Source organism: Bombina bombina, chromosome 2, assembly GCF_027579735.1.
Source record: "Bombina bombina isolate aBomBom1 chromosome 2, aBomBom1.pri, whole genome shotgun sequence".
NCBI lineage: Eukaryota > Metazoa > Chordata > Amphibia > Anura > Bombinatoridae > Bombina > Bombina bombina.
In genome coordinates, this window is record NC_069500.1 from 634,700,058 (window position 1) to 634,714,797 (window position 14,740).

At 40.6% G+C, this 14,740-nt stretch overlaps 1 protein-coding gene across 1 annotated transcript in view; it reads right to left on the reverse strand.

The window, feature by feature from the left end:
* Positions 1-284: 284 nt before the first annotated feature.
* The window catches only part of MPDZ (multiple PDZ domain crumbs cell polarity complex component), a 754,223-nt gene continuing 739,767 nt past the window's right edge, over positions 285-14,740 (reverse strand). The window contains exons 50-51 of the mRNA XM_053699987.1: positions 11,663-11,786; positions 285-2,554 (exon numbers count right to left, since the gene is read on the reverse strand). Of these exons, the coding sequence (XP_053555962.1) occupies positions 2,408-2,554; positions 11,663-11,786 (271 nt within the window). The 3' untranslated portion in view covers positions 285-2,407. The remainder of the gene's footprint in view (positions 2,555-11,662; positions 11,787-14,740) is intronic.

A 14,740-nucleotide genomic window follows, 5' to 3' on the forward strand; every position in this document is an offset into this window, starting at 1 on the left:
AAAGTATAACAAATAATAAAAAAAAAGGAGAACACATTTTACAGTAGTGTGTGTCCCTTTATGTATAATGAGAACCACTTCTGCTTCTTTAGTGTGCTTGTTGGTGGGTATACACTTTGGCATAACTCTGTTGAGCTTACTCTGATATTTTTTAAATGTGTTCTTAGCAGGTAGCACATACATATCAGTATAAATAAAAATGTGTTCTAAGCAGGTAGCACATACATATCAGTATAAATAAAATGATAATAAATCATTATAAAAAATAATCACAAAATAAAGAACACAATTAATCTACAACTTTATTATTTTCTATGTAAAGAAAACAGTGGTGTCATAAAATTGTAATCTCGTAAGAATATAGTGTCAGTATCAAAATATCTGTACAGTGCTTGAACTACAAATACATATACATTACAAGTGACTTATTTAACACATAGATTTAATGTTAGACAATAATATATTTATTCCAGAGTAAATTCCCCATTTTTCTAAAAAGTGTACATAAAGAAATGCATTAAAATGATATAAACTGCCAAATAAAGTGGTTATGTTTAATTTAGATCAATAAAATAGATTGTTCAGATTTCTGCAATTAATATGTTTGTGCCATATTTCACATCAAATGGACATAAAGGTTCAAATGAAACTTTCATGATTCAGATAGAACATGCCATTTTAAAAGATCATTTTCAGGGATTAAAACACAAAGCTATATGCAATAGTGCAATAATAAAATGCACATGTATGTCTCTTCAAGGTCATGTAAATAGCAGTAATGTCTGATATCTCATTGATAGAAATATTTTCTAATGTTTACTTTTAGGTTACATATAACTTCAATATGTAGAAAAAGCATTACAGAAAATGATTCTGTCTGGAATAGGCAGCATTATATTGTAAAACACAGTATTCATTTGTCAACCAAAAAGAGGTTATAAATGCATTTTCAAAGCTTACGAGAGATAGCTTAGTATGCATTTTCAGTATTGTGTATTAAACTAATATTTAGTACGATATGCATTATATCCAACGGGTTTGTTAAACAATTAACAGCTTTTGTTTTACAGTAACTATTTATCCACCTGTAATCATTCATAAAGAAATCATATAAATCATATTGCAGAACATTATGTCTACAAAAATGGCTCAGGTTATGGCTTCAGAAATGGAAATGTACGAATCCCACAAATCCTACAGTTGTCTGCACCTGTAGGATATGGTAGGAAAACTCCAACATAAATATCACAGTACGTTTGTAGAAAGCAAAATATAAACACTGAATAAAATGTTCCTTAAATACATATATTCTTCCTAAAAAAAAAAAAAATTGTATGTGTTCTAGAATGAATAAACTTAAAGAAACCACGGTCTTGTGATTAGAAATCACACTATAAAGGACGTGGGAGGCAAGCAATGATATGAAATGTAGCCTTCATAATATCAATTCCAAGAATGTTTTCTACAAATTACTGGAATTTCTGAACAGTTGTTACTAAAACACTGCACAACATTGTTTAAGCTTTAAAATGAACTATGGTGACATTGTCAAGATAAATGACACCAGAACCAAACACTTGATAAAAAAACATTTTTATAAACTGTATTCTAGATTTGTATATCACTGCAAACCATTATTGTCAGTGGTGAAATGCATTGGTTAATACACTGAAATCTTTAAATACGGATACATTTTTATGCAACTGACTGACAAATAAATGTAGGCATATAATACAAAATAAAAAGTGTCTGAGAAAGGCAGCATAGCTCAATATTCCTTCAGTTATATGTTTAGCAACAGAAGCTTTCATATTTGTTAAAAATAAAGCAGTAAACAGTGATGATTACATTTGAGGTTTGTAGTACCAGAATAATTAGACTGCTTGTTTGGTAACATTACAAAACGTTTTGACAAAATAAATGCCTTGAAAAAAACTTCAGTGTTTAATTATTCGGAAATACAACTACTAATTTGATCAGTACAACGGCTGCGTTTCAACTTTAAAAATACTGAAAATTCTCTCAGAGTCATCTATAAAACTAAATAGATAACTTGGTTTTCTTGTTTTTTTTCATGATTTTGTTAAAATCACAAAAAATGTTGTTTTGCAATAGTTTTAGATTACGGAGACTGACTATCTTTAAAAGAGGGACAGATTCATAATAATACTGAAAGCACTAGTCACTCAGACTGCACACAACCCTAAACTGGGAATCATGTAAAATCTTTAGCTAATGTGATGTAAATAAGTCAGGTTAAACAGAAGCAGATTAACAGGCCCTCTTATAGCATTACCGCCTCTACTTGCCACACAGATAACCTACAGTGGTACTTCCCTTATTACAAAGAAAAGTGGTTACCGCTGAATCCCAAAAGGCCCCAAAAAAGGCAATTTCTTTTTATTAATCAGGAAAGCACAGTCAGAGTGACTGTTCCTTTTGTCCTCTTGAGGATTGCAACTGCTTCTTCATGAGTCACTCCTTCTAAGCTTTGTCCGTTCACAGCAATTATTTGGTCTCCTCTGTTCAGACGTCCATCATCTGATGCTGCTCCCTGAAACATGAATAGAACTATTATTAATAATATGTTAAAAATAATATACAAAAAACCCTTGCAAAGATAATTAGTTAGGAAACACAAACTGGCCACTGGTTTAATTATTATTAAATTATTATTAATTATTATATTATTATTATACCAGCACACACTATAGAGCCCTGTCTTTCCAAAAAAACATCTGTCCCTGGTTGAGCATTTCTCTTATGTATTTTAGTCTCCCTTAGGGTAACAGGGCCAACCAGAGGTGGACCCTTGCTCACTGTGCCTAGAGGGATATAGCTGCACCTCCACTGACAAGGCTCTTACTGGCGGAGATCTGCACCTGGGGTTAGCTGTACAAATCCATTCATATAAAAATTGCTGGGTATTTGGGGCTGCTTTTGGATGGGGTCAGACTGATGTACTACAGGGAAGTTCTCTTCTTCTGTGGAAAGCACAGATTCAGAAGAAAGAAGAAGCCGAAACTTGGGTGGGTACCATCCCATAGGGTGGGCTATCAAGCACCATCTGTCCACAGTTCATGCATTTCTCTTATGTATTTTAGTCTCTCTCTCTCTCTCTGTCTCTCTCTCTCTCTCTCTCTATATATATATATATATATATATATATATATATATATATATATATTCAAATATTTGGGGGAAACATTTGAAATTGGAATTTTCAATTACTTGATCATTAAACTGGATAGTACTGTCTAGCTACCTAAAGTCATAATTTTCTTCACTTTAAAAAGTGCAAAACATCTGAGGTCTCTATGTCACAAGGAACAAAGAGAAGGGATGCAGCCTTCATGCAGAGGTGTGGGAGTCAGAAGAGGGATTAGGAGAATTCAGGGTGTGTTTTACTTGAACAAAAGAATAGGATACAGTATTTTACAGTAAGGGAGGCAGCATATGATCACACAATATTTACTCTAAAGTAGGTGTGTCCAACTTTTTATACTAGGTGCCACAATGGATTTCCCTTAGGGAGTCAGTGGCACATTTTTTTATGTTAATGACTGAACACGCAGCCATGATATAAATAACTTTATAAACACTGACACTTAGACATATACTATTAGTGCTACTAATCTGGGATTCAAATACATGAAAACATTTAAAGCAAACATTGAAATTATTATAGAGACATCTGTCTGCAACTTAAAAAGCAATGTATGTAATGGATTGCTTATGACCAACCAAATGCAATAGTGACACTCTTAAATTCCATTAATTATTTATTCAAACTTGCAACATTGAGCCATCTATTACCTGTATTATATTACATTGTAGACTTGGGGTGATTATTTCCCTAATTTGTTCTTTTGCTGTCAAGAGTTAAGCTCTTATTATGTTGTGCTAAAAACTAGCTCCTAAGAACATGAAATGCATATGCCAAGTAGTTTCCTCTCTGCTGCTCAAATCTTTCAACAGCACTGTTTGCAAGATTACTAGTATCAGACCTCAACAACAAAAGGCTGGGGGGTGCTGGCAGGAGGAGAGGTCCACGGCTTTATTCATTACTTGTAGGAAATACAGAACCTGGCCACCAGGTAGAGGCAAAGACACCCCAGCCAAAGGCTTAAATACCTCCCCCACTCCCCTCATCCCCCAGTCATTCTGACGAGGGAACAAGGAAAAGTCGGAAAAATATCTCGGGTATAAATGTGCCAGAAGAAACACAAAATAAATTTAGGTCCGCCCAATGGAAAACTGGGCGGGAGCCGTGGACTCTCCTCGTTCAGATGGAAATTAAATTGTCAGGTAAACATAATTTATGTTTTCCATCTTAATACGAGGATAGTCCACAGCTTCATTTATTACTTGTGGGAAACAAATACCCAAGCTCTAGAGGATACTGAATGAAAACGGGAGGGTAAAAGAGAGGCGGACCCTAGTCTGAAGGCACCACAGCCTGCAAAACCTTTCTCCCAAAAGCTGCTTCAGCCGAAGCAAAAATGTCAAATTTGAAAAACTTATGTAAGGAGGACCAGGTAGCCGCCTTACAAATCTGCTCCATAGAGGCCTCATTCTTGAAGGCCCAAGAAGACGCTACACCTCTAGTTGAGTGAGCTGTAATCCTCTGAGGAGGCTTATGTCCCGCTGTCTCATAAGCCAAGCAAATCATGCTCCTCAGCCAAAAAGATAGGGAAGTGGAAGAAGCTTCCCTGAATAGACAACAAACAATGCAAAGGTCTGTCTGAAATCCTTCGTAGCCTGAAGATAAAATTTCAAAGCTCTAAACACAATCCAAGTTATGATGTAACCGTTTCTTTGAAGAAGGGTTAGGACACAAGGAAGGAACTACAATCTCCTGAATAATGTTGCGATCAGACACAACCTTAGGGAGAAATCCCAACCCAGTGAGAAGGACAGCCTTATCGGCTTAAAAAAACAGGTAAGGAGGCTCACATTGCAAGGCCACCAATTTAGAGACTCTGCGTGCCAAAGCAATAGCCAGTAGAAAAAGAACCTTCCAAGACAGTATCTGTCAAGAGAATGCATAGGCTCAAACGGAGCCCTCTGCAAAACCGTAAGAACCAGATTCAAACTCCAAGGAGGAGCAGAATGTCTAAATACAGGCCTGATCCTGGATAGAGCCTTAACAAAAGACTGTGTATCAGGAAGCTCAGCGAGCTTCTTGTGTAACAACACAGAGAGAGACGAAATCTGTCCCTTTAAGGAGCTGGCGGCAAGTCCCTTCTCCAAGCCATCCTGGAGGAAGGAAAGTATCCTGTATACCCTGACCTTATGCCAGGAATATCCACAAGACTCACACCAGAGTAAGTAGGTCCTCCACACCTTATGATAGATGCGTCGGGTGACCGGCTTCCTGACTGAATGAGAGTATCAATCACACTCTCAGAAAACCCTCTCCTGGCTAAGATTAAGCGTTCTATCTCTACTCATTCAGCCTCAGAGAATCTAGATTTTGATGCACAAATGGGCCCTGTACCACCAGATCCCTGCAACAGGGCAACCTACATGGAGGAGAGGATGACATCCCCATCAGATCCGCAAACCATATCCTCCGCGGCCACGATGGAGCAATCAGAATAGTTGATGCTTGCTCCTGCTTGATGCAGGCCACTATTCGAGGTAGAAGTGGTAACGGTTGAAATATGTAGACTAGGTTGAATCCCCAAGGCACTGCTAAGGCATCTATCAGTTCTGCCTGGGGATCCCTGGACTGCGACCCATATCTGGGTAGCTTGAAGTTGACTCTGGACACCATGAGATCTATTTCTGGAGTCCCTCATCTGTTGCAAATCTCTGCAAACACTTCTGGGTGAAGAGACCATTCCCCCGGATGAAACTATTGTCTGCTGAGAAAATCCGCTTCCCAGTTGTCCACACCAGGGATGTGGATTGCTGACAGTGAGCAGTTGTGGGTCTCTGGACACTCTAGAATCCAAAATACTTCCCTCATGGCTAGGGAGCTTCTTGTTCCCTCCTGATGGTTGATGTAAGTCATTGTTGTAATGTTGTCTGACTGGAATGGAAGCTGATGAACTGGGACAAACCCAGGAGGGGCCAAGCCCTCAGAGCATTGGAGATCGCTCGAAGTTCCAGGATGTTGATCAGAAGAAGCGACAACTCCTGATTCCACCTGCCATGTGCCTTCCTGGCACCCCAAACAGCTCCCCATCCTGAGAGGCTTGCGTCCATAGTTACAATCTCCCAGGATGGTCTCAGGAACAATGTCCCTTGGGACAGCTGATCTGGACGGAGCCACCAAGAGAGGGATTGCCTAGACCGGATGTCCAGAGAGATCTGTTGGGATAGATCTGAGTGATCGCCATTCCATTGCCTCAGCATGCACAACTGACATCTATACTGGATACAATGAGCCCAATCACCTCCATACACCGGGCCACAGATGGCCTTGAAGAGGTCTGAAGGGCAAGACAGCTGGAGGCAATTTTGCAATGTCTCTGGTCTGTCAGGAATATCTTCATGGATATGGAGTCTATTATCGTGCCCATGAACTCCACTCTGGTACTGGGAATCAGAGAACTCTTTTCTGAGTTTATCTTCCATCCATGAGATTGAAGAAGAACTCTCGAATGGTCCTCTGCCAGCCAGCAGAACAGAGCCTGGACCAGGATGTCGTCCAGATAAGGTGCTACTGCAATACCTCTGGATCTCGCCTCCGCAAGCAAAACTCCCAGAACCTTTGTAAAGACTCTTGGAGCAGTAGCCAGACCGAAGGGGAGAGCTACAAACTGGAAGTGCTGGTCCAGAAAAGTGAATCTTAGGAACTTGAAGTGATCCTTGTGTATTGGCACATAAAGGTAAGCGTCCTTCAAGTCTATCGTAGTCATGAAATGACCCTGTTGAATTAAGGGTAGAATAGACTTTATCGTCTTCATCTTGAATGATGGGACCGACAGAAACTTGTTTAAGCACTTTAGGTCTAGAATCGGGAGAAATGTGCCCTCCTTCTTTGGGACCACAAAAAGGTTTGAATAGTACCCTAGACTTCTTGCTGCTAGAGGTACCGGTACAATTACTCCTAGAGAGGAGAGATCCCTCATGCACTCTAGGAAGGCATCTCGTTTCTCTGGTCTTGACGATAGATTTGACAAGAGGAATCTGTCCCTGGGCGGGTGAGTTTTGAAACCTATTCTGTAACCCTGGGCAATAACCTCCAGAACCCAAGGATCCTGCACGACTCTCGTCCAAGCCTCCGCAAAAAGAGATTGTCTGCCCCCTACGAGATCCCGAGACAGATCAGGGGCAGCCCCTTCATGACGATTTTTTTTCGGCGGGCTTCTTGCTCTGCTTGGCTTTATTCCAAGACTGAGATGGTTTCCAAGATCCCTTGGACTGCTCGGGCTTTGTGGCAGGCTGCTTTCTTTGGGACTTGTCTGAACGAAAGGGACGAAAATTAGGACCCTTAGATTTATTCTTCTTATCCTGTGGTAGAAAGGCACCCTTGCCCCTGTGACCGTGGATATGATAGAGTCCAGGCCTGGACCGAAAAGAACCTTTCCCTTAAATGGAAGGGAAAGTAATCTAGATTTCGATGTCATGTCAGCAGACCACGACTTCAACCACAGGGCTCTCTGGGTTAGAACAGAAAAGCCTGTCGTCTTGGCATTCAAACAAATTAGCTACCCTCAGGGCCTTAATTCTTTCCTGTATCTCATCGAGGGGAGTCTCCACCTCAATCATCTCTAACAGAGAGTCACACCAATAGGTAGCGGCTCCCGCCACCGCAGCGACCGCCGCTGCAGGCTGAAATACGAACCCTGTGTGCTGAAACATCTTTCTTAACAGGGTCTCTAATTTCTTATCCATGGGTTCCTTAAAAGACAAACTATCCTTGAATTGGGATAGTGGTGCGCTTAGCTTGTGTGGAGATAGCTCCATCCACCTTAGGGACAGATCCCCACAATTCTAGCTGAGAATCAGGAACCGGGAACAATTTCTTAAGTGAAGAAAAGGCGAGAAAGATGAACCAATTCTCTCTCATTCATTCTTTATAATATTCTCCTGGGGATACTCACTGCAGCTATCATCAATATCATCACTAAAGACAAGTTCAATTTTATTTTAGAACCTCATCCCAGCATTACCACGTTTTAGCACCTTCCCAAAGTGCCAAACTTTTGTAAAGCGACTGATAGTAACAGACTACTCAACGCTAAAAGCGGTCACCTTCCTACCCTAACTACAGACTATGAAAATTATAATAGATTTGTTGAAAAAGGATACGAAACCGCCCTTCTTGATAAAGTTAAGAAAGTCCAACATATGGATAGAAGAACTATGTTACAACCACCCCTAACTAAGAAGAGACAAACATAGGATAATATAACAGATTTATCACTACTTATAGTCAGGGTAGCAAATCTATTGAACATATTCTGAATTCACACTGGGGCATACTTAAGGCTGGGATGCACTTTACCAGACAAACCCATTATTACCTACAAAAAGAATAGGGATCTTAAGAATCTGTTGGCCCCTTCTAAACTGAGAACTATTCCCCCCTGCCCCACTCCCAACATTGGGGCAACTAATTGGCTCAGCACATCCAAAGACCTTAATGCCTTCACGTAATACGCTTTATGATTTGCTAACTATTTGTATTTTTGTTTTTTCAAAAAGTCTTTATATGTTTTACAATTACTTTTAACCATTTTAATTATTTTCAGGAGTTAGTGTACATTTTGTGCACACACACCTGGCCTTCTTTTATTGTTTTCTTTTATTAGTGTTCACCTATAGTCCACTTCTGCGACCCACTTCTTATTTAGTTTATTTTATTTGTCCGATATTCTGTACAATAATTTGTTCTATATGTTCCACCTATTTGCTTATTAGTTTGGTCCTAATTTATCTAGGTTACTAGGTAAAACAGGTATTTTCTTGGCCGCAAATAGACCCCTTACAGACAGGTTTCACGTGTTTCTCTATATACCCATTGTGAACACTCCTTTTATGTCGCTTTTATCCAAATATGTGTTACTATGTATTTTATATTATACATTCCAGTTTTGATTTACTTATTTATTTACTTATTTTTATCACTCACACATTATTGCTACATCTCTGTGTTTGCTCAGTATTAAAGGGACACTGAACCCAAATTTTTCTTTCGTGATTTAGATAGAGCATGCAATTTTAAGCAACTTTCTAATTTACTCCTATTATCAAATTTTCTTCATTCTCTTGGTATCTTTATTTGAAAAGCAAGACTGTAAGTTTAGATGCCGGCCCATTTTTGGTGAACAACCTGGGTTGTTCTTGCTGATTGGTGGATTAATTTAACCGACCAATGAACAAGTGCTGTCCAGGGCACTGAACCATAAAAAGCTCATATGCCTTCTTTTTCAAATAAAGATAGCAACAGAACGAAGAAAAATTGATAATAGGAGTATATTCGAAAGTTGCTTAAAATTGCCTACTCTTTCTGAATCACAAAAGAAAAAATTTGGGTTCAGTGTCCCTTTAACTTTGTTTATAACATGTATCAACTGATACCACTTGTATTTTTATTCAGCATTTGTATGTTATCAAGCATTGACTCCAACCCATCAGAGTACTGGACAGCATTTATTTAGCAGTTCAGCCAGCTCCTCCACATAATCCTCTTGAGAAGATCCTAACGCTATAGGACGAAATGTGTTGAGGTCATCACACCTCCTACGTCATTGACGTTCACCGACTCCAGGAAGCGGTTTCTCCAAACTGGTGAGGTGCATACCACGGACACGGCTCAATCTTGTTTACCATCTTTCCCTGGTTGACTCTGGACCTAAGGACACTAGGAGTGTTGTTTATCTTGCTTTTATTGATCTTACATTTTGTAAGTGTATTTTTATTGTGCACAATCTTCTTTTGATTAAAACAGTTTTACCCTTAGATTGGGATGCGCTGGGTTTCTTTCTTTTCAGTTTTATTCTTTATAATATTCGCCATCTTTACGGAAACCGGGAAAGCCTGGGGCACCACCCTGTCCTGTTATCAAGCTTAGGAATAGAAGGTTCCTCCGTTAACTTCGGTTCCGTAACCTCTAGAGTAGCTAACACCTCTTTTAATAAAAAGCTTAAGTGCTCCATCCTTAACCTAAAGTCTGGTTCCTCCGCAGCCGGAGGTTTAGAGGCCGAAGATTCCGACCCAGAGTCCCCTGCATCAGCGGATAATCTAGTCTCAGATACATCCAATGGAGTAGATGACCCCTGGGAAGAATACCAATGTTTAAACTTTCGCTTGCGCTTAGCAGTGCAAGGTAAAGCACTGAAGGCCGCAGACATAGCCATTTGCAACTGATCAGCAAAATCTGGGGGCCACAGGGTCCCTCCCGCAGGAGGATTAGTAGTGCACTGGGGAGCTGCATGTGTAATCGGAGATGATAGTAGGGAACGCACCTCGCGGGACAGAGACCCCCTCAGCAGTGGACAGCTCAGTGGTACTAAACATATTGTTCTTTTTATGTGGAACATAGTTGAGCAGGCGGATATACCGTAGCCTCCTCACAATAAACACAGGCATTAGATTTTGGCAAAGAGGGAGTACCCTCTAATACATCAGAGTCCTCCATAGCTTGCGCCTTTAATATGGACTATAGAAAAAATAAATAGCACCTTGATACCCCAATGGCCGGGGCACTCACCACCTCCTATGACACAGGCCCACAGAGAAACCGCTTTCGTCTCCTGACAGTCAAGAAAAGGAAGAGAATGAGGCCACACCCGGTCACATGGAGTGCCATGCAGGACTGCCCCTGCAGCAGAGAAATAGTGCGCCAAACTAAACAGGCTGCACAGAAATCAAAATGAAGTTAGAACCTGAATGTTCACACATTGCCAGAGCCACATCTCACACATGTCTCAGCAAAAAAACACAATAAAGTAATCATGTATAAATCCCCCCCTTTTCAATAATCACCTTCCGGAGATATTAACCCTTGATTCTATACAGATAAAAGAAGTCACACTGTGACCCTGTCTTCTTGCGTTATCATTACAGGTATAAAAAATTAAACGATCTTACCAGAATCTACGCTATGGAACAGGAACACGGCCTCTCAAGTTTGACAGTGTTGTAGCATCGCGCCTGACATGGACTTGAGTGATAGAAAGCAGGCAGTGAAACTCGTCAACACTGATTGCTTAAGGAGCTGTTAATACAAGACTAGATGTTTCGCAGAAAGATTCTCCCTGCATCTCCAGACCCTAACATTCGCCAATGCTCTCACTGAGAGGCTGACAAGACTACTTAAAACTCCAGTCCCATTCCAAAGAGTACTACCCTCCATAAGAGACTACTCTGAATCTTCCGACACTTCTCTGCCATCCTCCTGAGATGAAAGGCAAAAAATGACTGGGGGATGAGGGGAGTGGGGGAGGTATTTAAGCCTTTGGCTGGGGTGTCTTTGCCTCCTCCTGGTGGCCAGGTTCTGTATTTCCCACAAGTAATGAATGAAGCTGTGGACTCTCCTCGTATTAAGATGGAAACAAAGGTCAGATAATAGGGACTTACAGACTAATACAAGTTTTAGAACTATCATTTAAAATAATACAAACAATATAAATGCAATTTAAAAATGTCACTAACACATTTGCTTGCTCAAAGGTAATTACTAAAATGCATTGTCATTGTTTACCTTTGAAAACACTGTCTTCACATATATTGGCAGGTCACCATGGGGGCTTCCATAACCTCCAACAATGCTGAAGCCTAGGCCATCTGGTCCTCTCTCAAGGACAATAGTCTTGTACTGGGGAGGTCTAACATACAAAACAGAGAGTAAGAATCAGCCTGTGTTTGTATGTACATATTATACCAACTGATACACACTCAAATGCTGGAAAACAAGCTAACTCACATAATATGCAGAAGTTTTACTCAATGACCTTTAATCTGACTGCACCTTCCTGATGACACATGTGGTGGTTAACAAATAGACTCTTTTCTCTATCCATATTGGTCCTTCATGTTCTATTTAGTTTTAAGCTTCTTCAAATTATTTTTGCTCACAAGAATTCTGCTCATTTAACTGTTTAACCCCTTAGTGACCATTTTTCAATTTACTTATCGTTAAGTACCAGGGCTGTTTTTACATTTCCGCGTTGTTTGTGTTTAGCTGTAATTTTCCTCTTACTCATTTTACTGTACCCACACATATTATATACCGTTTTTAACGTCATTAAATGGACTTTCTAAAGATACCGTTATTTTCATCCTATCATATAATTTACTATAAAAAAAATTATAAAATATGATGAAAACTTTGAAAAAAACACACACTTTTTCTAAATTTGACCCCACCCATGCAAAATAGTTTCCAAATTTTGTCCTGAGTTTAGAAATACCAATGTTTACATGTTCTTTGCTTTTTTTTGCAAGTTATAGGGCAATACGTACAAGTAGCACTTTGCTATTTCCAAACCATTTTCTTTTTCCCCCAAATTAGCGATAGTTACATTGTAACACTGATATATGTCAGGAAACCCTGAATAACCGTTCACATGTATATATTTTTTTTAAGTAGACAACCCAAAGTATTCATCTAGGCCCATTTTGGTATATTTCATGCCACCATTTCACCACCAAAACTTTAGGTTTCTCACTGAAATTATTTACAAACAGCTTGTGCAATTATGGCATGAATGGTTGTAAATGCTTCTCTGGGATCACCTTTGTTCAGAAATAGCAGACATATATGGCTTTGGCATTGCTTTTTGGTAATTAGAAGGCTGCTAAATGCCACTATGCACCACATTTGTATTATGCCCAGCAGTGAAGGGGTTCATTTTAGCTTTAGTGTAGCGATCAGCCTCCCACCTGACAAATCTCACCCCCTGATTTCCCCCTTACCCCTCTCAAACAGCTCTCTTCCCTCCCCCACCCCCAAAAGGTTACCCCCATCTTAAGTACTGGCAGAAAGTCTGCCAGTATAAAAATAAAAGTTTTTTTTTTTAAAAAAAAATGAATATATTTTCTGCATGGTAATATCCCCCCTTACCTCCCAACCGCCCTGACCCCCCCCACAAATAGCTCCCCCCTCTACCTATTAGCCACCATGTTAGGTACTGACAGCTGTCTGCCAGTACCCAGTTTCCTATATTTTTTTGCTTATTTTTTTTTTAATCTCTAAATAAACATGTTTTCTGTAGTGTAGCTGCTCACCCTCATTCCCCTACCACCCTAATCCCTTCCAGATATTTTTTCTACTACCTATTATCCCACTCTCCCTCCCCACTTTACACTTTGTCTGTAGTGTAAGCGGTCCCACCCGCTCCGGCCCCCTCCCACCCGCTCCTGCCCACTCACACAGCCTCCCGCCTTCCTCCCACCCCCTCCAGCGATGGACCGCTCACCCGCCTCCCTCCTATCCTTACCACACCACCAACGATCGGTACCATCGCTGGCCGATGCAGAGAGCTGCATCGGTTGCTTAGCAGAGGGTATTGCACGATGCCTCAATATTAAGGCATCGCTGCAATACCCTGAAAGCGACTGGAAGTGATCACGATCGCTTCCAGCACTTGAAACCCCTAAGGACATACCAGGCACGTCCTTGGTCGTTAACGACCATTTTTTGTAGGACACACCTGGTACATCCTCGGTCGTTAAGGGGTTAACTGAAATCAGAACAATGTGATAAAAGAGGTATAGTGCTTCCCAGTTAGAACAGTGTGAGAGGCTTCAGAGAGTGAGTGCAAGGCAAGCTTGCCATAACTAACTGATGCTGTTCTCTTTATGTTGTGGCAGGCTCCAATCAGTTTTTCCGTTATGTTACAGAAAGAGGCTGCTAGATGTTAATTTTACGTACTACACTTTCTTGTGAACCAACAGAATTTGCTGCACCTTTATCTTTTCCTGGATAAACAACTGAAAGTTTGAGCACTTTAAGTTAGCATATTTAAGGGACATAAAACCCACATTTTTTATTTCATTAATCAGATGAATATATTTCAAACCCCTTGTGCAAACTAGATGTAGGTACTATATCACACAGTACTTTTCCCAGTGCAGTACCTACGTCCAACACAGAGGCACATGTTGCGGTCCCTGCTGTCAGTTTAGACAGTGGAGACTGCAGCTGGGGGCAGAAGGCATCTACCTTCATATGGTAAGTTAGCGCTGATCGTGCTCCTTAACCATATGAAGCCAGACAAAAGATTGTTATAGAGAATGACACTTTCCCTTATAAAGGGAGGAGGGGGGCGGAGCTAGCCAGCAAGCTGAGAGGAAGCTTTCAGCTTAAGCTCTGAGCAAAAAGCATAACAATAAGTACTTTTTAAGTTGGTTTTGGCACCAAAAGACCTAATCATCAAGACCTGTCAGCTCCTAAACACTTTTGGGAAGCAGCAGGACAATTTTCTGACATTTTGGAGCAATTTACGAGCAGTCCGGTTCCCAGGACCAGGCCGAAACTAGGAAAGTCCCTGGCTGCGGCCTACCCCGGGCCGGAGGACCTGCAGCAAAGGGCTAAAACCAATAAAATTCAGGTCCCTATCATCCGACCTGCTAGCACACATGAAGCTGATCCTTGGATTGGCTTCAACAAGCTGCAAAAAGCCACTAAAGGTGGGCTGCTTACCGGAAGACTCTACACTGGAGGAGGCCTCAGGAATCATTGCCAGGGAGTGAAGGCTGAGGAGAACAAGCTGGGGGAAAGTGACAGACTCTTCTGGGAGCCATATAACAACTTCAGAGACTACATCAGGACTCAGTA